The 25,060-nt window shown below is 46.0% G+C and overlaps 1 protein-coding gene across 1 annotated transcript in view; it reads left to right on the top strand.

Moving 5' to 3' along the window:
• Gata6 (GATA binding protein 6) overlaps positions 1–24,690 on the top strand; it is a 33,067-nt gene extending 8,377 nt beyond the window's left edge. Inside the window, exons 4-7 of the mRNA XM_041660606.1 lie at positions 1,636–1,761; positions 2,837–2,924; positions 3,013–3,116; positions 23,366–24,690. Coding sequence (XP_041516540.1) covers positions 1,636–1,761; positions 2,837–2,924; positions 3,013–3,116; positions 23,366–23,533 — 486 coding nt within the window. The 3' untranslated portion in view covers positions 23,534–24,690. The remainder of the gene's footprint in view (positions 1–1,635; positions 1,762–2,836; positions 2,925–3,012; positions 3,117–23,365) is intronic.
• Positions 24,691–25,060: the final 370 nt, after the last annotated feature.

Here is a 25,060-nt window from a genome sequence, read left to right as displayed (position 1 = left end):
TCTGATAACAATTTGCTCCATGCTGGCTCTAAATTCCACTGGAAACTGTCATAAATGACCTGTTCATAGAGCAGTCATCCTGCCTCCTTCACTAATTTCATGTTTATGTAGAGAAACCCCAAAGAAGGGGGAGAGAAAAGTCTCTGCCGGAGTGTAAGGTTTTGCTAATATTTTTGTTGTTGTTTTAGCAAAGCTCTTTGTCAAGTAGTTCTATCAGCCAAGTATTCTCAATTCTGAGAATTAGTAGCTCCGAGTTCTTAGGAATGAAGTGCCTCTGATTTTATAGAATAGGTGTGAGCTACAGATGCAAAATCCTGTTTTATCAATTTTATTTATCTTAAAAAAAAACTTGGAATCCTGATTCTCTGACCCATGAATATCCAATGCATACCCAACATCTTTATTCTTTATAAAATGGATTGTTATTTTTCTAAAATGAACCGAACCTGGGAACCTTTGGAGTTCTGTCACCTAAAATTTGCTTTGATTCCCACATTTTTGCTTAGTATAGATAAGCATATATATATACTAATATATATTAATTATGTATAAGATGTGGTATTGGTACAACCTGTTTTTCATAATTTTAAACAATTTATACTGGGTAATCTAAAAAATCATATTTTGTCTTTCTGAGAGAGGGTTCCATTGTTTTCATCCCTTTCACAAGCTTATGTAAGGTATGGAGGAAATATATTTCTTCAAGAATGTTAGGGACATAAAGGGTAGCATTAGCCGGGGGGCGGGGGGGCTGGCGATACCAGTTAACTATTTATATGAAAAGAGCGTTAATATTAAAAGAATGCTGTCAGAAGTGCTTGACCCTGTGAAACAGACACAATTCAGGCACCAGAACGACAGTTACAGGTAAAGATCCTCAGCTTTTCTTTCTCGCTCTTCTTTTTTTCTATTGTTCCTATTTTTTTTCTTTCTTTCGATTTTTTTTTCTCTAGACAGGGTTTCTCTGTGTAGCCCAGGCTGGCCTACAGCTCGGAGACTGCCTCTGCTTCCCCGGTGCTGGGATTAAAGCTGTGCTCTGCCACCGGCCTGGTTCTCACTCATCTTTTTATGGTTTCTGGTTGATTTTTCTCTACATGTGCCTGGAAAATAGGTGTAGCTATCACCAGTTCTTAGACGACCAATGCCATTGAGCACACTGGCTCTGGTTGTGTTTTGTGACTCACATCTCATATTGTGACAACCGAGCAGGCTGCAGGGGGTTGTATTTTTTGGTGTGTTCTAGAATTTAGCTCTGTTTGGGGCAATTTTCAGGAAATCTAATTTGTCAGCAATAGTACGTGGAAACCTGAATTCTTGGAGGAGCAGCCACCATGGGAACACGTGTGATGCTGGGATAACTTTGCATGGACAACGTCCAGTTGCTTCAAGGTTATCTGACAACTCTTGGTAGCAGGCGAGGGGAGAGAGACTCACCTGTGGGATCAAGCACACTCTGCAGACCTCAAGATTTCTGGTCCAGAAATGTCTGCCTCATTACACTTCAGATTTTGTTCTGAAGGGACATTTCATGTATAACTAACTGGAAATATGATTTTTGTTTTTTATTTAAGATAGGAGCATTAAAATATGCAAAATCGTATTTCTCTGCTTAGTGTCTTCCATGCTGTTTTCTAGCCCTCATCGCGGCGGCTCGGACTGTCCTGTGCCAACTGTCACACCACAACCACCACCTTGTGGCGCAGAAACGCCGAAGGCGAGCCCGTGTGCAATGCCTGCGGACTCTACATGAAGCTCCATGGGGTATGCCGTGTGCTCTGTTTATGAGCAAACTAAAAAAGGGTTAAAAAGATCTGAAAGTGAAAAACTGAGCGCATTGTGTGTGCACCGCACTGAGCTACTTGTTTCAGCCACGGAGGGCCAAGAGATAACACAACTAATCTGACACTGACATTTTTGGTGAAAACATCCGATTTTAGAAATGTCAGCATGAGCCAGGTGTGGTAACGCGTGCCTTCAACCCAGACGGCCAGGGCCACACAGACAAGCCTCATACCCAGAAGAAAAAACAGAAATGTAAAATTGACAACAAAATAATGATCACTGTAGACCTTCAGTTTTAAGAAATTTGACAGAGACTTTTGTCTGAAGAAGTTATCTTTGATATCTTCAGTTAGAGTCTATACTTCATTAAAGGACTGTAGAGGTTTTTATAAATCTCAATTTTTGGCTTGTTTTTGAGACAAGGTCTCATTCTATAGCCTAGGCTGACCTCAAACTCAAAGCCCAGGGCGCTGCATCCCCTGCCTTAGCCTTCTGAATGCCGGTGTCCCCCACATCAGCCAGCAGTCTGGCTAATAATGGTTCAGTCTTACAAAGGCAATAACCTGTGTTTTAGGGAGAAGGTATTTGATCTCTTTATTTAAAAGATATTAAAAGTAAATATTCATACAATAAATAATTGTCTCTAAAATTAAAATGTTTTTTCAGATAATAACCATAAGGTTGAAAAGATTAAATTGTCCATGGTAAACTACATTATTTTCCCCTGAAAGAATCTTTATTTTGGGGGAAAAGGGTAAATCTCTATGCATTTAGAATAGATATAATATTTATAAGTATTAATAAATATCTACATATCTAGTTCGGATGAAATTTACACCAAAGTCTTTAATTCGTTTAAAGCTGGATAATGTGGCTCCGTGTGCTTTCTTAGCAGTACTGAGTTCGCAGTACTGAGAAATGGACGACTCACGTCCGGTGGGATTGGAGATGGAACCCATTCTGCCACTTTCGAGTAAAGGCTTTGAGTACCAAAATCATATCTTGTCTGTTTCATTCAGTGTGATACTTAGGTATTTCTGTGGACATTTTTCAGGTGCCTCGACCACTTGCTATGAAAAAAGAAGGAATTCAAACCAGGAAACGAAAACCTAAAAACATAAATAAGTCCAAAGCTTGCTCCGGTGAGTGTAATAAAATTCCATTTTATCTGGAAAGTGTTTTCCAGCTTAGACAGCAGAGGTAGATGTACTCACAGCTCGTCTCTTGCAGGTAACAGCAGTAACTCTGTCCCTATGACTCCAACTTCTTCCTCTTCTAATTCAGACGACTGCACCAAAACCACTTCTCCTTCAGCACAACCGACTGCCTCAGGGGTAAGTGTGAGCTGCTGGGGCTGCCTGAGAAGACTGCTCTGTCTCAGATTGTTTTAAATTTTATCTTATCAGCAGTATAATAATCTGAACCAACAGTTTAGTGAATTGCTACATAAGAATAGTTTTTAGAGGAAATTATATTTAAATGTCAACAAAATGGCAAACTTTACAAAAGATTCAGATTGTATTTACCTCCCCGCTCCCACAGCTTTGTGTTTGAGACAGCCCCCCCCCCCCCCCCACTGTCCTGGAACTCTTTGTAGACCAGTTGGCCTCGAACTCAGATCTACTTGCCTTTACCTCCTGAGTGCTGGGATTTAAGGTGTGTACCTCCACCGCCCAGCTATATTTTCTTTCTTCCTCCCTTCCTCCCTCTTTCCTTCCTTCCTCCCTCTTCCCCCAGCCAGAGTCACTATGTATTCCGAAGGTGAATTAGAAAAATCTACAGGGACGTCTGTCTATTGGCTCCAGTTTTGCTTTCTCAGATGTGCACAAAGCAAAGGTCGCGGCTATTGTTCCCACTGTCCTTCCTGTAACCGGTTCCCTCATCCAGGGAGTCCTTGCCACCTCCCAGTGGTCACTGATTCTGAAGGGTTATTTCAGCATCGTGACATGATGCTTGCTGGGTTCTCTCATTGTGGTGAGAACTTGGTTTTATCTAGAGCATTTCCCCACTTTAATGTCTTTCTGGCCTCCCTCAGCCTGAGTTCCACCAAAGATCCCCCCCCCCCCGCCCTCAGGCAAGATACACTAGGTGATTGCCATCACAGTTGAGATACACCCCCAGCCCTAAGGCAGGACCCTACAGTTGTGCACAGCCAAGATTCTTCCCTAGACTAGACTAGGATCTTGTTTAGCTAGTAATTATTGGCTATATTTAATTTGGCCCTGGGTTGTTTAGGGTACTTCAAAATACTACAGATTTCTAAGCCACACCCTGGAGTTTTTTTAGTCAAAATTTCTGGGTGTGGGGCCTAGGAATTTGTGTTTCCATACAATAGCTGGAGGCCAAACCGAAAGTGCTGCCCTGGAGGGCTTAGGAACAGCAAACAGGCCTTCTGTCTCAAGCCCAAATTAACATATTTAAGACAGTACTCCATATCATTTCTCTGGACCAAATTCCTTTAATGAAAACAGATTTAAATGACCATTTTTCTATGAGATTGTCAGAGATTAGGAAAGTTGTAACTGGCACGTGATGCATTCCTAGAAATGTCTGCCGAATGAATGCGGTGCTGACACTGAGCTGCGGAAGCTTTTACATTGTTTATATTTGAGGTTGGGTCTCAGACCTGTGTGGCACAGAACCAAGCTTCATCAAAGTGGTGCACTTGCTTCTGCCTGTGTTGGGAACACAGGCAGGCACCAGTGCTGCTCAGCCTTCTAGTAGGTTCTGTTTATTGCAAATGTTAGGTTAAAAACTATTTTGAACCCTTGTCAGTATGAACGGTAATGTGTGCACATGCCTGTGTGCATGAATGCATGCCTTTGTGTGTGTCTCTAGTATTGCATGTATGCCTGATATATGTGTAGAATATTCATGTGTCCAGATGTATGTATGCTACCATACACAAGTGGAAATCAGAAGACAGCGGAGTCTGTTTGTTCTTTTTCATGTGGGTTAGAGGGTAGAATTCAGGTAGCCAGGCTCTCAGCAGGCACCTTTTTTCTGCGGAACTATCTCTGGCTCCTGTATAAATTAAATTGGAGTGTTGTATGCAACTTTAAACATCTGAAGTGGTAATTAATTAGATTGTGTTATTATTTTTTTTTTTGGGGGGGAAATGACAGGTTAAGATTATTTCCACTCCTTACTACCCCAGTCCTGTAGCTAAATGAGGTAAAATGATGCTTTGGTTTTTCGGGGGTATAAAGGAGCAGCCAGGTTTGGGGCCCCTGTCTGTGTCTTGTCTCCATCAACCACAGGCTACTGTGAAGACAGTGTCCAGTCTCAATGTTAATGTGGAGGCTTCTGTGTTTGCCTGGGGAATGGTGCTACTGTAAATGGAGTCAGGTTTGTTCTTGTGCTTCTGTGATGTAAAAATTCTAAATTGTTCTTAATAAATCCAATCTGTTGGAAAGAACAAGAAACTGGAAAAGGAGCCTAATGTGTCTGGGTGAGGATCCCAGGAACTGTGGGCTGGTTCTAGGCTTGCTGTTAGTGCCTTGGGCCCTTCAGGGAGAGATCAGCATCAGACTAGAGACCAGGAGGCTGAGCAGCAAGGGTTTGTAATGGGGGCTCTGGAGAGGCCTTTTACAAGGCTGTAGACTTGCAAGCTTTGAGCCCCCGAAACCTCCCTGTGGGGGAGCTGCTTGGCGCCACCTACCATCTGCCCCTGGTGGCCTTGCTTCCTCACTCCCGAATCCTTGGGAGAGTACCAAGCTGCCATCTAGATGAGCAGGCTTTTTTTTTTTTTTTTTTTTTTTTTTTTTGCGTGGCAACCCCACCATAGCTGTCCCCATAAGTTGCTCCTGACTTGACTGTGAGGAGGGCTCGTTCTGGCCTCTAGGTTCCTCAGCACTTTCCAGTTCCTTCTCTGGCTGTGCTGAACCTCTGTGCAGAGTGAGTTGTCAGTGTGACAGCTGTGTAGAGGATGCTGGGAGGCAGGTGTGAGCAACTGGCAGGGAGCTGTGCTGACAGAAATGTGTCTAACCCCTTCTGGGCCACAGTGCCTGCTGGTGAGCGGTTACCTCCAGTCTATGAAATACTTTAGTTGAAGAAAACGTGAGATTCCTGTATAAGGATGTTTGGCGTTACAAACGATGTCTTCACTGGCTTAGGGTCCAAATCTCCGAAGAGTGGGTGACCCCCACTGATTTTCCATTGCTGCCTGTGGTCATTTGAGTAGTAAGATTCGCTGTGTGCTGGCGGTAGGGGTGATGAAACAACTGGACTGAAATGGAGGGCGATCTCAGGTGCCATCTCCATAGACGGGGGAGCTGGAGCCACAGACACTGTCCTGAGAGGTGGAAAGGACGCATCTGCCTTTCTTTAGTGCCTATGAGCTACCAGGAAGTCAAACACTGCCCCGGGCTGCAGCACCTCCACCCACCCCATCTTCTCCTCCGGCTCCCTTTAGGAAACCAGTGGTGGCAGAACTGGTGGCATTTCTAGCTGGCTTCTTGCCTGTGGACCATTTACACGAGCCCCAGGTTCCTGGGTTCTCTTGGCCAAAGAATCCTGGGACCAAGGGACTCAAGGGACAGTGAGACCGTCTTGTCTACTGCTGTAAGCATGAGCCAGATCCCAGATCCTTTCCCAGCGGCACTGGGTGTGGGAAGGAGTCCTCTCAGTCTTTCTGTGCTATTTAATTTATTGTTCGTGTGTATTTCTGTTGTGTGTGTGCATAGGCCACCGTGGGCAGAGCACAGCTTTGGGAAGTCAGTGCTCTCCACTGTGGATTCTTGGGATCACACTAGGTGGTTTTCCAGCTGGCCGTCTTACTGCCCATCCTTTACACGTTGTACTATTTTCTGGTACCCTTGTGGATGCTAGGCAAGTGTTATGTCCCCAACTCTTTTAAAATGTAGTTGGTAGTTAGTTTTTACAAATTTTTATTTTTTACTGAGGCAGGGCCTCATGGTGTAGCCCTGGCTGTCCTGGAATTCCTTCTGTAGAGTGGGATGGTCTTATACAAGCCAAGATCCACCTGCCTCTACTTTCCAAGTGCTGGAATTAAAGGTATGGATCACCATGTCTGGTCTTTAAAATGTGCTTAAATTTTGGAATCTTACTAAGTTGCAAGGCTGGCCCTGAACTCTACACATATCCCAGGAGAGCCTTCTGCGTGCCACCATTCCTGACTAGGCCAGATCTATCTTCTGCCATGCTCCAATGGTTCATTTTGTTGGTTCACTTTCTGATTTATGTTTTAATGAGCCCTTTGTCAATTGGGCAATGGTGGTGCAGAAGCAGATGGAACTCTGTGAGTTCAAGGTCAGCCTAGTTTACAAGAGTTAGTTGCGGGACAGGCTCCAAAGCTACAGAGAAACCTTGTCTTGAAAAACAAGAAAAGAGCCCTTTGTCTGGGAGAATAAGAGACTTTTGGTGAGTCATTCAGTCATAACCTGGTCACTTCATGACTCAGTTTCTCCTTGTGGGAAGCTGTATGCTATACTGGTGTGGGGTGCCTGGACTGCAGGAAGAAGGGAGGTAGTGTTCTCCTACTGGCATTGGAGACTCCCTGGTATGCAGCCTGGCATTGATGAAGAAGCACAGTTTCTTCCTTGCATTTGCTACCAAATATACTATGATTAATTTTCATGACAACGGTCTGTCTTACTATGGTTACATTTTTTTATTTGTAGGTTTATTGAAAAACATTTTTTTTTTTTTTTGTTTTTCAAGACAGTTTCTCTGTATAACTTTGGGGCCTGTCCTGGAACTAGCTCTTGTAGACTAGGCTGGCTTCGAACTCATAGAAATCCACTTGCCTCTGCCTCACAAGTGTTGGGATTATAAAGGCATGTACCACTACTGCCTGGAGAAAACATTTAATTGACCCAAATTTACAACAGAATTTGACATTTATTCTCCATGGAATACTAAAATACTAAAATTTGCTGGACATGGTGGTACTTGCCTTTAATCTCAGCATTGATGCTGACCTCTGAATTCAAGGCAGCTCTAATCTACAGAGAGTTCCTGGTCTCCTGGGGGTACATAGCAAGGACGTATCTTAACAATTTGTTGTGGCTAGGTGTAGGAGTGCACACCTTGCATCTGGTGTATCTCTGAGTTCGAGGCCAGCCTCATCTACAGAGTGAGTTCTTGGACATCTAGAACTACACGGAGAAATCTTGCTTTTAAAAACCCAAACAACAACAACAACAAACCCCCAAAACAAAACAACACAAAACAAAAACAAAAAACAAAATTCCAGTTGTTGACGAGTTGTGTAGATTCTCTCTCTCTCTTTCTTTCTCTCTCTTGGTTTTTCGAGAAGGGGGGTTCTCTGTAGCCTGCCTCTGTCTGCCTCCTGAGTGCTGGGATTAAAGGTGTGCGCCACCACCACTCGGCTGGGGTAAAATGTTAACATATTCAGTTTCAGTGTGGTCTTTTCTCCCTCTGACTTAAAATGCTAACACTGGAAAATACTGTGTGTGTACGCGCGTGCGTGCATGCGTGTCTGTGTGCTTATGACACTCATCTGCCTAAAGTGAGTGACCCATATCTGTAATCTCAGAACTTCAGAAGTTGAGACGGGAATATCCAGGTTAAGGCCTGCTTGGGTTATAGAGAGAGTTAATGTGTGAGCAATGAATGTATTTTGCGGCCTAAAAATAGTATCAGTAATTGCTTAAAGACTTGAGTATATTGAAACTATAATATTACAGGCATCATTAAACCTGTAACACTGCACTCTGTCATTGGTAAGTTTCTTAGTTGCCTTCTGCTTTGCTGGACGTTGTCAGGAAGTATTGCTGTATGAGAGGTACAGGAGAGGAAAAGGTCCCACACCTGGGATTGTATGTTAACGTGGAGGTGGTGGTGCGTGGCAGATATCCACATACATGGTCTTCTCTGTGGTCAGATTTGAAAGTGCCATGACAAGCAAAGTAGTAGAGGGGCCAAAGGAGGGAGCAGTCAGCTGTGCTTGCAGAGCTGGAAAGGCTTTATGGATTGGGCAGATTTTATTTTGCATATGGCTGTGTGTTTGACTTGTATGTGTGTGCCTGGTGCCCAAGGAGTCCTGAGGAGGCAGAAGAGGGTGGGACCTCCTAGCAATGGAGTTGTAGACTGTTGTGTTCCACCATGAGGCTGTAGGGAATCCTGGGTCCTCCAGAACAGCAGTCAGTGCCCCTGGGTTCTGAGCCATCTTTCACATAGGTCATCCTCTGTAGACAGTGATGACCTGAACTCCTGCTGATGTCTACTTGTACCTTCCCAGTGCTGGGATTATAGCCACTATGCCTCACTAGTTAGCTAGGATTATTTTTCTTATTAAAAAAAAATTAGTTCTTTGAGAGTTTTGTTCATGTATCCCCTACCCTAGTTGGGTATGGTATTTGCAGGAATGGAAAGCTGGTGAGATTGGCTATTCAGTAAAGGTGCTTATAGTCTAGGCTGAATTTGAATTCAGTCCCAGGGATGCAGGTGGTCATGGGAAGACAGAACCTACAACAGTTGTCCTGATATCCACATGAATGAAATGGCATTCACATGCAAGCAATCCTCCCAATAAATTAAAAAAGCAATCATGGCACCAAAGGTCTATTGTTTGGATTTGGCGTGACATCAGGAATACGAATCAGGTTTTTTGAAGGGGGAAAAAAAGCTCAAAGTAGATTTTTTAAAAATATTTCAGATCCCCCTCAAATGAACAGTAAGAAGGGCTCAAACAATGCTCATTTGTGAGTTATGAACTTTTGCTAACCCTGGCTCCATGAGAGGTGTGTTGTTTTCTGTGTCTATACGTTAGACTCCTGTATTCGGTTGGTAGTATCTGGTAACTGAAGTAAACAAACAACGCCAGCAGCCGCGCTTGCCTGCTGTGCTGCTTGTTCTCCTTCTCCCCTGGAACCAGCACCTTACGTTGTAATTTCTAAACCTCAGGCTTGACGGGGAGGACTGGCATGTTGGGGGACAGGTTTCCTCATTTGTGCTTCTTGTTGGTGACACACACAAAGAGGCGGAAGAGCCTGAATCTCATTCAACACTGTTTGAGTCATGGTGGTCTCCCCTCTTGGATCAGTTCTGGGATATTCATAGGTGTCCAAGCTGCTCTCTCTCTGGTACTCCTGGGCTGCTCTGTGCCTCACTGGCCCCCCTTCCCTGCTGTAGACAGCCCTGAGCTGTGTACATGTTTTTCATCAGCAGCAGTGACTTAGGGACACAGGCACCTTTTAAGACGGACCAGAATAAGCTTTAAAGCCTTCAGAAGAGAGCGTGTGTTACTCTACTTGAGGTTCTTTCCATGGACATTTGAGAAAAGATTTATGTGTCTGAATATTTTGCCTGTGTGTGTGTGTGTGTGCGCGCGCGCGCGCGCATGCTTGGTGCCTTAAAAAATTGAAAAGGGTTTGGGTCCCCTTCAGTTGGAGTTATGGATGGCACTGAGTCACCATGTGGGTTCTGGGAATTGAACCCCAGGTCCCCTGGAAGAGCAACAAGTGCTCTTAACTGCTGAACCATCTCTGTAGCCCCTGACTGTTCTTGTGACATGGCCTTATGTAGTCCAGGCTGACCTAAAACTCTTCTGACACTGGTCTTGAACTCCTCCTCCTGTCGGGTAAAAGTTCTGTATGACATTTGCAGCCTGTCGTGAAAATCAGGAAACATATTCCTTAGTGATTCACTTCTTAGCTGAGAAGTGGTTTTCTTTTCTTTTGTTTTTCAAGACAGGGTTTCTCCATATAGCACTGGTCATCCTGGAACTTACTCTATAGACCAGGCTGTCCTTGAAACTCAGAGACCCACCTGCCTCTGCCTCCTGAGTGCTGGGATTACCATGTGAAGTTTTATATTTTCATTAGAAGATTTTTCTCTGCTGTGTTGGAATTATTTTGGTTTACCAAGATGTTATTGTAGGGCACAAACTAACAGTCCAAAAGGCCTTAGCCTGTACAAACAGTGTGACTTATTTTTTGCTGGCCCTGGGCCAGAAAAGTATCATTTTTCCCACTTTTACCATCCTCTGATCCCCCTTGGTGTTGGGGACCAGACTCGGTTTAGAGGATGCCCGGCAAGTACTTACATTATAACCTGGACTACAATGCTAGGCCTGCTATACATGTGTTTTTAATTGTTGTGTCTATGTGTGTGTGGTTGTAAGTGTACCACACATGTAATGCTGATGGAGGCCAGAAGAGGGCGTCATCCTCTGGAGCTGCAGGTGCTGCTGAGCTAACTGATGTGGGTGTTGGGAGTTGGGAACTAGACAGTGGAAAAGTCACATGACTCCTATCCATCCATAGTGCTCTGCCTGCCTGCCTGCATGTATGCGTGTATGTATGTATGTGCTGGTCTGAAAGTCACGGGAATTCTACCTCAGCCCCCCTGGTGTGGATTACACGCGTGAACCACCTTTCCCAGCTTGGATCTCTGCTGCTTCATTGGGAAGTAAAGCTGTTTATTATTCTTTATTTTGCATGTGGGTGGTTTGCCTGAATGTACGTCTGTTTACCACTCGTGTGCCTGGTACCCAGGAGCTCCCCTGGAACTGGAGTTGTAGGTGTTTGTGCACCACCATCTGTGTGTTGAATAAAACCTCCGCAAAAGCAGCCGTTTCTCCAGCCTTATAGTTTATCAGCTGTTTTCTCAGTTACAAGTTAGCGGATGTAAGGGGAAGAGTTTAGTTTCCATCTGAGTGGGGCACAAAGGCAAGGAAGAGGTCCAAGACAATGTGGCAAGTGTAATGGTCATGAATTTGACTTGGGACCAGGTCTGGCCTGGGCCAGAATACAACATTGATTTCTTCAAAATCTTCAGACCAAGGAAATAATGTTCTCTTACATTTGACTGGTCTTAATGAGTAATTTAAGAATCAAATATCTTTCCATTAAAATATATGGGGGAGCCGGGCGGTGGTGGCGCACGCCTTTAATCCCAGCACTTGGGAGGCAGAGGCAGGTGGATCTCTGTGAGTTCGAGGCCAGCCTGGTTTGTGAGAGCTAGTTCCGGGACTGGCACCAAAGCTACAGAGAAACCCTGTCTCGAAAAACCAATATATATATATGGGGGAAATCATGACCATGTGTGTGCCTGTGTACAGCTAAGTCCAGCTTAGGTGACCCTGGATGACCAGAAACTTGCTTTGGAGACTAATATGATCCTAAACTCACAGAGCGCCATCTTCCTCTGCCTCCCCGGGAATTGGGAGTATGTGTTTGGTCTTTGCTGGGTGTATGTGTGAGCACGCATGTGACTGCAAGTATCCATGGAAGCCAGAAGAAAGCATCAAACATTTGTGAGCAGCACAATTTAGGTCCTGGGAACCAAACTCAACTCTTCTGCAAGAGAAGTCAGTATGTGCTTTTAATCAACGAGCCATTTCTCTAGAATGTTATTACATGTACAGACGTGCCTGCTTGTGTGAACACATAGGTGTACACGTGCCATCTAAAACGGTTATTAATGTGAAGACATGTCTGCCTGTGTATGCATAGGTGTGCATGTGTGGTCTACGATGTTATAACATGTCAGATGTCTGCTTGTGTGTGGATACATAGGTGTGCATGTGCAACCTCTAGAGGCCCTGGGCCTGGAGTTACAGGTGTTAGGTTCTAATGAGGTTCTGGGATTGTAACTCTGGTTCTCATGACGTAGCAGCAAGCGCTCTCCCTCTCCAGTGCTACGACTGCACGCATGCATCCAGAACCTTTGCTGCTGCTTTTGTTCTGTACTTGGGATTGAACCCAAGACTGTGTGAATGTTAAGTAAGGACTTTACCAATGAACACATCCTCTTAATCTAAATTTAATCCAACACTATACATAGACAATAAAAATTTATAGTAGAGTATAACAGGAAGATATAAGGTAGAAATTATTTTGTTATTTGTAAAAGTAAAATTAATGTTATCAAACAGCAGATTGCCTTTAATAATAATTATTGTTTCGGATTCTTACGGCAATATGCATGAGCATGTGCACGTGACCACGGCTTGCACGTGTATGAGGGTCAAGGACAATTTGTGAGAGTCCTCGTACCCGCCGTGCAGAAGCCACAGATTGAAGTCAGCTCCTCAGGGTTGGTAACAAGTGTCTTTTCCCACTGAGCCCTGAGCCAGACCTCCTCAGTTTTATGAAATCATTAATCAGACATTTTCCAGTAGGTAAGTGCCCATTTTTAGTTTCAGCGTTTATACTCCCAAACACTCTTGTGTAAAGAATGAAAAAAGAGTCAAAAATTGTTAACCTCTCACAGGTCATGAGCCCTGGGCTTGGGCACTGTCGTGGCCTCATTTATAAAGCAGGATGCTGACTGGATGAGGTCACAGACCAAGCTGGTGCTGAGGCGGGGACTGGAACCAACGTCTCCCGTCTCCTGAGTCAGGCCCTTTGCTCTCCCAGGGAGTTGGCCAATCAACTCAGTTATTAATATCTCACTTGCCACACGCTACAAACCATGAGCATATATATTTTGTTAGCATTTTATCTTCACATTCCCTAAGTACCAGGCACCCCCCTCTCTCTCTGCCCTAAGCCTTTCTAGTAACGTATAATCCTATTCAAACACACAGGCCTTCACAGAAAGTCACCCTAGCAGAGAATGTTCAATAATTGGACTTTCATTTTCTAAACTTAGCGCACATGTGTATGTATGTGTGTGTGTGCGTGCACTACACACACACACGCACACGCACACGTGCAGCAATAAGAACATCCGCTATGTCCTTATCCGTGGCCTTGAAGGCCTTGAATGTACATTAGAAAACAGGTCTAATGCCAGCACTTCCAGAGCCTGTTGTGAGTGTACCCACCCAAGTTACCACCAATTGAGGTCACTTAATAACTGACCCTTGCTGCTCAGCTCCAAACCAGACTTAGGTAGAGCACAAGTACAGACAGTTGTTATTTGACTTTTCAAATTAAAAATCTTTAATCTTTAATTTGGTAATTTAATCTTTGATGATTGATGATTAAAACGAAAGATTTTAATCCAAATTAAAGATTCTTCACCTGTTTTTTTTTTTTTAAATCCCTGCCTCCATAAAAATAAACAAAATTGGCAGAAAACATGAACTAATGTTACGGGAAAACAAGGCTAAACACAAGAAATCTGACTTAGGGTGGTCTGAGATGTTATTGCTAAATGAATCTTTGAAGAAAATGAATTCCTTTACTGGAATCGAAGTAATTTATTATGTATTTCATGGGTGTCTGCCAAAAGGGTTACCAGCAAAATGAAGACTTAATGGGTTTAAATTAGACACAGTCTGGCGGCCCTGCTGGTGTTTAGGGTTACCTGCAGTGGGGCTGGATTAGATGCAGTCTGGCGGCCCTGCTCATGTTTAGGGTTACCTGCAGTGGGGCTGGATTAGATGCAGTCTGGTGGCCCTGCTCATGTTTAGGGTTACCTGCAGTGGGGCTGGATTAGATGCAGTCTGGCGGCCCTGTTCATGTTTAGGGTTACCTGTAGTGGGGCTGGATTAGATGCAATCTGGCAGCCCCGCTGGTGCGCGGGGTTCCTGTTTTCTCTGAAATACCAACACTTTCTAGGGACCTTACAGACAGGCGCTGTCAGGCTTAGAGACTTGGAATTCAGCCACCGTCATATCTGACTTTAGGATTGCCCAGTACTCAATTTGTGAGTCTGTTTGTAACAGAATCTTATATAGCCCAGGCTGGCCTCAGACTTGCTGTGTAGCTGAGGCTGGCCAGGAACTCCACCTCCTACGGACCGAGGCAGCCATGACAAGAATCTGCCACCACAGGCACATCATGTGATAAACAGAATTCCAAGACAGTATCTGGTGTTTCTGGGAGATCAACTCTGCGGCCTGCTGCCCGTCTGATTATCAGCATGGCCAGCTTTCTCCATAGTTACGGGAGTTTTCACCAGTGTTACAAGCTGTATTTTATTATATCAAGCACCAATGCCATAATTAAATTTAGTGCTTGATTTGTAGTGAAGCCTGAATATGATCTGAAATTTATTTTGGGGTTCATGAATTAGCTGCTGGGAGGGAAGTAGGTTCAGGTAGCCAAGAGATAGCTGCAGATCGCCGAGCCCACAGTCTTGTCCTCCTACAAGAGCAAGAGCATTTCCTCCCATCTGCTCCGGAGCACTGTATCGCAGAGGTGCCACAGATTGCTTTGAAGCCCACGAAGAATAGAAACACTTAGTAGATGCTTGAATGTTGATAGTAGAGCGTTTTCATGGGGCCCCACCCCCAAGACACTGGAAATAAATCTTTACTTTCTAGAAGGGAAATGTAAAAATGGAGGGTTCCTGCATTATATGAAGTAGCCATAGTTTGAAGATTTTTATTTCTTTGACAGCCTTTTTTTACAGTGCGTGTTTCCTTAGTTCCTGGCACAGTGGCCACATGTCTGGTCTTCTGATCTCACTTTTGTTTTCTCACTGAAGCCCAGAGTTTAGGATCCTCACCCAGATCCTGAAAAGCCCATGATGATGATGACTCACAGGGTTTAAAATGTTTGCCTCAGGGTCCTGGACAGCTTCATTTGATGACTGAAATAGAATGACCCTTTCTGATTTCACAAGAATGTTTCCAGACTGATTTCAAGTGAAGGGATGGACCGAGGCAGCGTCCACTTGCCTATCAGCGCAGTCCCACACGGCTCCCTCCCCACTTCATGACCCTGTTTAGAGCGGGAACTCAGGCACACAAGAGAGCACGTTCTCCTTTGCCCTGGATGGACTGTGGCTACAGAACTGTTTCCTCTCTAGAAAAGGGTCATGGGCCACAGCAAGGATGATACAACCTGGACCCCGGGGCAAGCAGTGAAATTCCAGGATGGAATTTGCAGCCCCGAGTCAGGGCAGCGGCCGAAGGACTAGCTCCTTGGGAGGGGAGAATTCGAGAACTATCTTGTGAGGGGCAGTTCTCAGATATCCTCATGGGGCATGTGTTCCTGTACCTTTAACATGGCGCCTTGGAAACTTATTGACTTCTGAGTTTTGTCCCGTTTTCCCTCCATCTGAAACAAAATCATCCTTGCTTTCAAGAGGAGGCGAAGGTTTCCAAGCAAGGATTTCCCTTCCCTGGGATGCACACGTTAGTTTTTGGGTTTTTGATTTGCAGAAGGGAGTTGGATTCCACAGCTTTGTGAGGGTTGGGGAGAGACTGAATTCCCCTCACAGGGGGACCACACTCACTCAGCTGCACAGGGAGGCAGATCAGGGTCTTGAAGTTAGAGTGATCCCCATCAGAGATTCCTTCCGAGCATGCCCACATGCCCTACAACTTGCCTAGGCACAAGCAGAGAGTGGTGGCCCTCCAGCTGAGCCCTCTGCTGCTGGTCTGACACACGGACCTTGAGGTCCACTGGTGCTGGCCTCATCCCTCTGACCTTTACTATTCCCCGTGCTAGGATTACAGGCAGCACCACCCTTCCCAGCTAGGTTATGCGGAAGAGGGGCTGAACTCGGAGTTTCTTGCCTGCTTGGGAAGCTCTCCCAATCTCTCCTCCTCCACCCCTGGAGCGGACAGCTTTCAGGAGCTGTTTTCTCCTTTCCCATGAGTTTATAATATGAGTGTAGGTCATCGGGCTTGCTCGGCAGTCTCTTTTCTCTGTTGTGTTCCCATGGAGGCTCTCCCAGTTCTCTGTCAGTGGAAGGGGCAAGGCAGGGGCAGGAGGGACGAGTGTTAGTGCCATGAGCACCTGAGTGCGTCCCATCTGAAGTCTTTACTAACATTTCCAGTGGTGTCCAGAGACAGAGTTCATTTCCAAAGGAAGCAACAGGGCGAGGTGAACTGCGCCTGTCTCACAGCAAATGGACGTTTCCACACTCCCTTATCCCTGGAAGCACTTCTTTCCAGGGGCATTTTCCGGCCTGGCGGAGCTACTGTCTCCCACCTACCCTGGCCTGCGTGCTGTGCTAAGCCAGGCCGAGTCTGGCACTGATAACAGGTTCTTTCAGCAGGAAGTGCCTCCATTTTCAGTTGTCTGTGGGAGGGTGGAGGGCAGATAAGCAGTGAATGGAAACACAGAACAGATTTCTACCCCACCCTCATTGCACTTTGATCTGGGAGAGACGTGGGGGGGGGGAGGCACGGGGGGGGGGGGGGGGAGGCACCGACACACGACTTCTGCCTGGCTTGAGCTGCTGTCTGCTGTGGAAGGGAGAAAGGATGGTTAGGCTCTGGGTATCCTAACTGTTCTTCTCTGCTTCCCCTCAGGAACATTTGTTTTGGGTCCAGAAAGAGCCTTCTGCTATACGGAGAGACCCACCATTGATAAAGTCCTTTAAAGGGCTTAATTAGATATGGGAAAATGTTAACTCATGGAAATTCTTTGATTCGTTTGTTATGATGTTGGGTCTCAATGGCCTGTAACAATGGACCTAACCAGGCTGGCCTCTCGGGCTGGGACTAAAGGCATATGTCACCACTAAATTTCCTACCAGATAATTGTTGTTGTTACTTTTTGTTTTTGTTCTGAATTTTTTTTTGTGAGACAGTGTCTCATTACCCAGATTAGCCTCCAATCCAGTATGTAGTTGGGGAGGATGGCCTCGAGCCCCTGTCCTCTGCCTACCTCCGGAGTGCTGGGATTGCAGAGGTTCACCACTGTGCCCAGCTCTCCTTTTCCTCATTTCTTGAGACCCAGGCTGATCTTTGCCTTAGCTTCTTGAGTACAGCAATTATAGGTGTGGGATACCATGCCTATGACAGAGAGAGAGGCTGGGTCTTACTATACAGTCCATGCTGGCCTCACAGTCTCTATCCTTTGCCTCCATTTCCAGAATGTGGCGATCCCTGGCATGTCCCATACCTGGTCACTATGTGCACACACTGGTTCCAAAGTTACCATTAATGCTTTCTGATCTTTTTCTCCTCAGACGGTCCATGAATAAGACTTATGAAGGGAAAGGATTTAAGATGAACAGTGAAGAACTAGGTTTCTGCAGGAGAGTTAGTAACTCTTTCTGCAATTAAATGCAGCTGTGGGAATATTCTAACCAGTGCGCAGGTGCTCCAGGACTGGAGTCGAGCGATGTGTTTCTCCCAGGCATGGAGATGGTTTGGGGGATGCCCTGGACCCCTTTGGTGGCCCCTCCCATGTTAGTGTCCTCACTCTCTTTCACTCTTCATTTATTTAGTGCTCTTATTCTACTACCTGGGCCTTTAACGTCTGCCTCTGCTTTCTGAAGCTGGTAGCTTTTGTTCTCTTTTGCTCCAGTACAGCAGTTAAAGGAACATACTCGGAGAAAGGAGCAGCTGGCCAGTCCTCTCAGCTGTGCCCTGCTCCATCCAGGTTTCCTTGTCACACTCGAGCTTAGTATGCCCAGGGGGACATAGAAGCCATGTCCTGCTGTTTCTGACTCACCATTGCGGCGGGATTTTTTCCAGCTTGCTACATGATCTTATTATTTTTAATAATTGCATAATAGTTCATGGAGCAGATGACCCAGCTTTTCCAGACAATTCCATATTAGACTATTCCCAGGACTGCATCTATTTTGAGTACCCCAGTAATGAAAGCCTTCCTTTATAACACCTTTGCTTTCTTTTGAATTATTTCCTTGTAATACACTTTCGGGAAGTGAAATTTCTGAGTTCAGCAGGGCATAAACTTCTCAGTGGCCTTGGACACCAATGTTAATTGCCTTTTGTCGAAACCAAAATGTAGCATCGTGGGCCACAGATGGGACAGGCATGTTTACTAGCCTTTCGTAGTGCCATAAAGATGTCATTGCCCACTGACAGAGGAAGTCCAGGCTGCCAGCATCACCCAAGAATATAGTGCTGGAGCACGCCTAGACTTCTTGTGTTGTGTTTCATGTTTAAATATAATTTCTTAGGGCTGGCACGATGGCTTAGAGGCTACAGATACTTGTAGTATAAGCCTGGTGTCCTGAGTTCTATTCCTAGAAAGCATATAAAGTTGGAAGGAGAAAGAGGAAAAAATGATTCCATGAAATTATCTGCACACATACATGGAGTGGTACCTGTGCACCCCTAATCTCTCCTCGTCTATCTCTCTTTCTCTCTCTCACACACACTCACACTCATGCACACTCATATTTAAAAGTTATGAAGAATTGGGCACAAAGTTCTCTTGTGTTTTCCAAGAGACCCAGCTGTTGCTTTTGGTTCCCACAGGGCTGATGGTTCTCAGGTGCATACATCCTGCATTTGGGGGTTTGGTCCTTTCTAGCACTGTGGTCTTGTCTCTATGCCTAATATCCATATAGAAGACAGTTACTACTCAGAAACTTGGAATCATTGTTCAGATGTGAGAACAACACTAACGACCATTTTTGGAGCTGGGGATGCATTCAGTGTGTGGTGTGTGTTCATGTGCGTTTGCATGTTGCATGTGTGGATTTTAGTGCATGGGAGAGCTTGAGCCTTCCTCTGCTGGGCTTAGAGGCAACACACTTGACTCTCTCTCTTCCCCCTCCCTCCCTCCTCCTCTGAGAAAGGATCTCATCTGTATTTCAGGTTGTCTGGACTCCACTAGGCAACCTTAACTGGTCTCCACCCCACAGTACCCTTCAGCCTCAGCCTCCTAAGAGCTGTGCCCAGCTCAAAAAAGTTTCTTTTAAAACATGACTTATTTTCAAAAATGCTAGGAGCAAAGGGTCATTTTAAGTGGCTATTGAGTGTCTTGTATTTCTCTTTGTGAAGAGCTGTCACTAAAATCAAAATGCATAGCATTTGAGAGGCAGATACAGGGGCAGATGGAGCTCTGTAAATCCGAGATCAGCCTGATCCGAACAGTGAATTACAGGTCAGTCACGACTGCGGAGTAAGACCCTTTCTCAGACAGACAGGCAGACAGGCAGGCAGACAGACAGGCAGACAGGCAGGCAGACGGGCAGGCAGACAGGCAGGCAGGTAGACAGGCAGATGGGCAGGCAGACAGGCAGGAAGGCAGACGGGCAGGCAGACAGGCAGGCAGGCAGACAGGCAGGCAGGCAGGCAGGCAGGCAGACGGGCAGGCAGGCAGACAGGCAGGCAGACAGATAGGCAGACAGACAGGCAGGCAGGCAGACGGGCAGGCAGGCAGGCAGGCAGACAGACAGGCAGACAGGCAGGCAGACGGGCAGACAGGCAGGCAGGCAGGCAGGCAGGCAGACAGGCAGGCAGACAGGCAGGCAGGCAGACGGGCAGACAGGCAGGCAGACGGGCAGGCAGGCAGGCAGGCAGGCAGGCAGACAGGCAGACGGGCAGACAGACAGGCAGACGGGCAGGCAGGCAGGCAGAAAAACACATAGCCTGACCCTTGGCTTTTACTCCCGCTCTTTTTGCCGAGGCCAGCCTTGTCTACAAAGTGAGTTCCATGACAGTCAGGGCTACCCAGAGAAACCCTGTCTGGAAAAACCAAAATGACATAAAATAAAATGAATATCTAAATGCACCTGTTACTGTTGTTATTGGTTTACACAACTGTATATAAAGTCTCTATAGTAGGTACCCAACCAGAGTAAAGGCTATACACACAGAAAGTTCTGTTATTAAGCTATTGTTACAATGCTCTCCCCCATTTATTGTCTCTTCAGTTCTATCCCTGACTACAGCAAACACTGTCTGGGAACAAAAGCAATGTTAGTTCTGGCTGGCCTGACACTCACTCCATAGACCAGGCTGGCCTCGAACTCTAAGATGGGCCTGCACTAACTGCCCTGTCTGTCTGTCTGTCTGTCTATCTATCTATCTATCTATCTATCTATCTATCTATCTATAATCTGTCTGTCTTTTATGTGTGTTGGTGTTTTGCTCGTGTGTGTTATCTGTGTGAGAGTGTTGAATCCCTTGGAACTGGAGTTACAGATAGTTGTGATCTGCCTTGCGGATGCTGTGTCTTGAACCCTGGGTCCTCTGGAAGGGCAGCTGGTGTTCTCAACCACAGAGCCATCTCTCTAACCCCAAATATCTATTTTATAGATGGAGACAGGCACAGGGCATTTGATATCAGCCTTCTTGTTTGCCCTCCAGCCACATCTCCGATTTCAGCAGGCTTCTGATCTGGTGCAGACCCCGTTCTTTGGAAGATCCTTGTCTCACTCCTAACAGCGGTGGGTGGGCGATATGGCTGAGCGAGGAGAAGCCCAGGGTGGTGGAGGAGATTGACTCATGTAAACTGCTCTCTGATCTCTATACAGATACTGTGGTGAGCACGTCCATTTGCATACATGTGTACATGCACACATCAATAAATGAATACTGCATATAAAGAGCACAGCTCGCCCTGTGGAATGCTCACATAGTAAGGCACCTTGCGATTACAGTCATGACCTCCTGAGCCATGTCTGAGCCAGGAGAACAGTATACAGAGGAGATGGCAGGAGGTGACTGCACCCTCTAGCTGTCCCACCCAGAACTTTGACCAGGCAGGCTAACGTAGGTCCTAACGCAGCAGCCTTTGGCTCTCATCCTACCACGTGTTTTAAGCTGTCAACTAGGGCAGGCGGGTGAGCTGCTTGCTGGCTTGTCTGACGTCCTGACTCCTGGATGCTCCTAGCCCCAGCCCCAATAGGAGCCTTGCTAATGATGCTCTTTTGTGGAGTGCCATGATGCACTGAGCTCTGTCCCAGCAATTCATGCACCCTCTGTATTTCTCAGAAATAACACTTGCTGCACAAGACCCAAACACGGTCAGAAATCTGCAGATTCGCTGCTTTTGGAATAAGCGGACTGGCGCAAAGCTGGGTGTGACAGAAATCTCTCTCTGTCATCTACCATCGTGGAGCCTTTCTAACACAATAGATTCTTTTATTGGGTCTCAGTTTTGTATCATTCAGGGACTGAAATGTGGGTCTGCCCTGGATTTGCTTGTAACATTTTTGGAGTTTCTGGAATTAAGGTCTGAAGTTACTTCCCAGCCTGACAAGTGTTATGCTCTCTGCAACATCCAGTTGTTTGACAGCATTATTGCTGTTATTTCAACAATTTCACAAGAATCTGTATTCTGGGTATTTCAAGCTGGGCATGTGGCATATGCCTTTAGTCCCAGCACTTGGGAGGCAGAGGCAGACAGATCTCTGTGAGGTGGAGGTCAGCCTGGTCTACAAGAGACAGCCAGGGCTACACAGCCGACAACAACAAAACAAAACAAACAGCACAAAATAAAAATAAAACAAAAATTTTGACATCTCAACAACTTTGAAGTTTGCTTCTCACCCCCCCCCCATCTTCTTGATGCATGTGTATCTATGTTAAAGGCTTCCAGAGCATCTATGTACACATCGCAAAATGTCTTTTGTCTCCCTCCCTCCCTCCCTTCCTCCCTCCCTCCTTCCCTCCCTTCTTCCCTCCCTGCCTCCCTCCGTCCCTCTCTGCCTCCCTCCCTCCCTGCCTCCCTCCTTCCCTCCCTGCCTCCCTCCCTCCTTCCCTCTCTGCCTCCCTCCCTCCCTCCTTCCCTCTTTTTCATTCTTTTCTTGTTCACATTTACATTTGATTTTGGATATTGCTAAGTTGTCAAGATTAGCCTTGAAGTAACTGCATCATTGTGTCTCCCCACTCCTCCCCTTTCTCTGGGTCTTATTTTATAGTCTGGGCTGACCTAGGACATGCTACCCTGGCTTGCCTCAGACTCACAGTAATCTCCCTCCTTCTGTCTCATGGGTGCTGGGGTTACAGACATCCACTGCCATGCCTGGCTCCAGGTCTTGAGCTCTCAGTCCTCCTGCCTCAGTTTCCAGACCAACTTCTCGCTGCATATTTATTTGTCCACCTGGAGTTTTGCTGGGAAAGAGAAAGATGGAGATGTGGACAGTGGGTTTGGTCTGTCCTGTTGGAAAGTTTGGGTGTGGAGGGGCAGGTCACATGACTGGACTAGCTCCAGGCTGGTATATGTGGGCTAGAGAACAATGTGGATCCTGCTGTGGAAAGGGTTTCTCTGGACCGTGCTGTGTTGGGGCCTCACAGCTCTGCACATGCCCATCCAACACAGCTGCACCTGTCACAGGTCGCCGAGAAATGGTCAGAACGTCAGTGTGGCTGCTTGAGGAATTTAAGGTGTGGTATTTCCAAAAATATTTGAAAAGTTTTAAGGAATCATGTGTTTCAAACAGGGATAGAGCCCTGAGCTTGGAAGAGCTTAGGGTGCCTGAGATTTGGGGAGAGAAAAGGTGTGTCTAGAGAGTTCGTGGTGTGGCTGGAGTTTTGAGAAACTCTGTCAAAGGTGGCTGGTCTCTCAAGATGTAGTCTAAGTGGATTCCAGTTATCTGGGTTTGATGCCACAGCATTTTGTGATGTGAATGTCGATGCCCTGGTGGCATCTGACCTAGATCCACAAGGTGGCTTAGCTCTCCAGTGTGGCTCGTTTTCATCGGTGGCTTTGACAAATTGGAGTCCGTCAGGCTCCCTTCCCCTGTCACCTGCATCTTGCCAGGTGGTCACTGTAGGTAACAGCATGGATCTTCTGTGTTGTCAGATCGGGTCACTGGCACTGGCTGGCAGTGCTCAGTGCAGTGGATGCCCTTGCTTTGGACAAGGAAGAGCAAACTTGGCTTTATTCCTCCTGAGTTGGTCTCCGGGGCAACTCTGGCCTTAGTTGTGCCAACCATGCCATTTGTTTCCAGATGCTGAGGCAGGAGGATTGGGTCAGCTAATGAGCGATGCTATACTAACTGCCTCTCCTCCCTGTCTGTTCTTGTCTTCTATCAGGCAGGTGCCCCGGTGATGTCTGCAGTGGGAGAAGGCACGAGCTCTGAGAACAGTGACCTCAAGTACACAGGTCAAGACGGTCTCTACATAGGCGTCAGCCTGTCCTCTCCCGCTGAAGTCACATCCTCCGTAAGGCAGGATTCTTGGTGTGCTCTGGCTCTGGCCTAAGCTGGAGCTGACAAGAGGCAAGGGGGCTCTGAGAACCTCACGCCACTTGTCTGAATTTGTGTGGCAGTCCAGATGGCAACAAAAATGCAGACATTAACATTCCTTCGATGCATGATTTCTGTGCCTTTGTTTTGAAAGAGATATATTTCCCAAGAAGCTTGTTGAAGTAAGAAGAGATGGCTCCTGCAAGAGGGACCAGCACAGCAGGCAAGTGGCCTGCTCCCATCAGCCCGGGCTCCCATCAGCCCGGGCCACCTCCAGCCAGCCCGCCTCTGGGTCTGCCCCACGCCTGTGGCAGAAACTGCAGCAATGACTGGGGCTTTGCGTGCTAAGGAAGATTGAGAGATTAAAAAAAAAATGTTATATGCGTATAGCCCCAAATCACGTGCTTCTTGTGATCAACCTTGGTTATCCCAGAATTTCTTCATAGCTCATGGGCATGCACGTTTCACAAGCATTCGTGGAGAGGAGCATTGAAGCCATTTGGTACATCCCGGAGACGGAGTGCGGTCCTGGGACCGCGACGAGACCGAATTGTAACGGACAGATGCTGACTGACGTTTCTCAGCGTTCACTGTCACGTGGCTGATCTGAGGTCACTTGGAATTTGTAAACAGGGTAGCAAACAAGATATTTTTCTTCCATGTACACAATAATTTTTAAGTGCAATTTGCGTTGCAGCAATCAGTGTTAAATCATTTGCTTAAGATTTAACAGCATTTTTATAATGAATGTAAACATTTTAACTTAATGGTACTTAAAATAATTTAAAAAAAAGTTAACTTAGACATGCTTCTTACACCAACAGCCCATTTCTGTATTCCCAATTGTTTTTAAAAAATACCAACCAAAAAAAGGTTTCAAGAACAAATCTTCTCTCAGGAAAATTGCCTTTTCTCCATTTATGGATTTTTATACAACAACACCAACACAACCCCCTTTCTTTTACTGAGGAAAAAGTGCTGGAGATTGCAACAAACCTTTACTACCTAAAGAATAGCATTTGTAAATATTCTACGCATCTATAAGCACTCTTGAAGTCTGTACCGTGTGACTAACCCACAGGTTGGTTTACATTATTTTTTTTTAATGGGATGTCATATGGAAACCTATTTCACCAGAGTTTTAAAGAAATAAAAAGGGTATTGTTTTGCGTTCTTCACAGTGAGTTTCTTCCTTTCCTTAGTTTTGCTGCTGTGTGTCTGTGACTTGTCACATAAAATGAAGAGCATGTGTTGCTTGTGACCTGCCGTGAGGCCTTTATTTCAAAGAATTGTCCTATGGGAGCTGTCGTGCACCTTGGCCCACAATAGTGAGTTAGCACTTCTATTTAGGTCGGCAGATGGCCTTGCCCGAGATTGTGAGCCTCCTGCTTAGGACCACTGCTTGGTCCTTAGGACAGACTCGTAGCCAGCCCTAACGTTCCTTGAGAATGAATGCACTCTGGGGCTCCAGGTCAGGACACTTCTTAGCCTCACTTCTGCAAAGTGCCACAGAATCTCAAAGCACGTCACTAAGTTGCCCCGG

Source organism: Microtus oregoni, unplaced genomic scaffold (assembly GCF_018167655.1).
Source record: "Microtus oregoni isolate MIOR12 unplaced genomic scaffold, Mior012 000011F_ref0000422, whole genome shotgun sequence".
Classification (NCBI taxonomy): Eukaryota; Metazoa; Chordata; class Mammalia; order Rodentia; family Cricetidae; genus Microtus; species Microtus oregoni.
The sequence above is the reverse complement of the archived record's forward strand: the minus strand, read 5'-3'. Positions and strand labels throughout refer to the sequence as shown.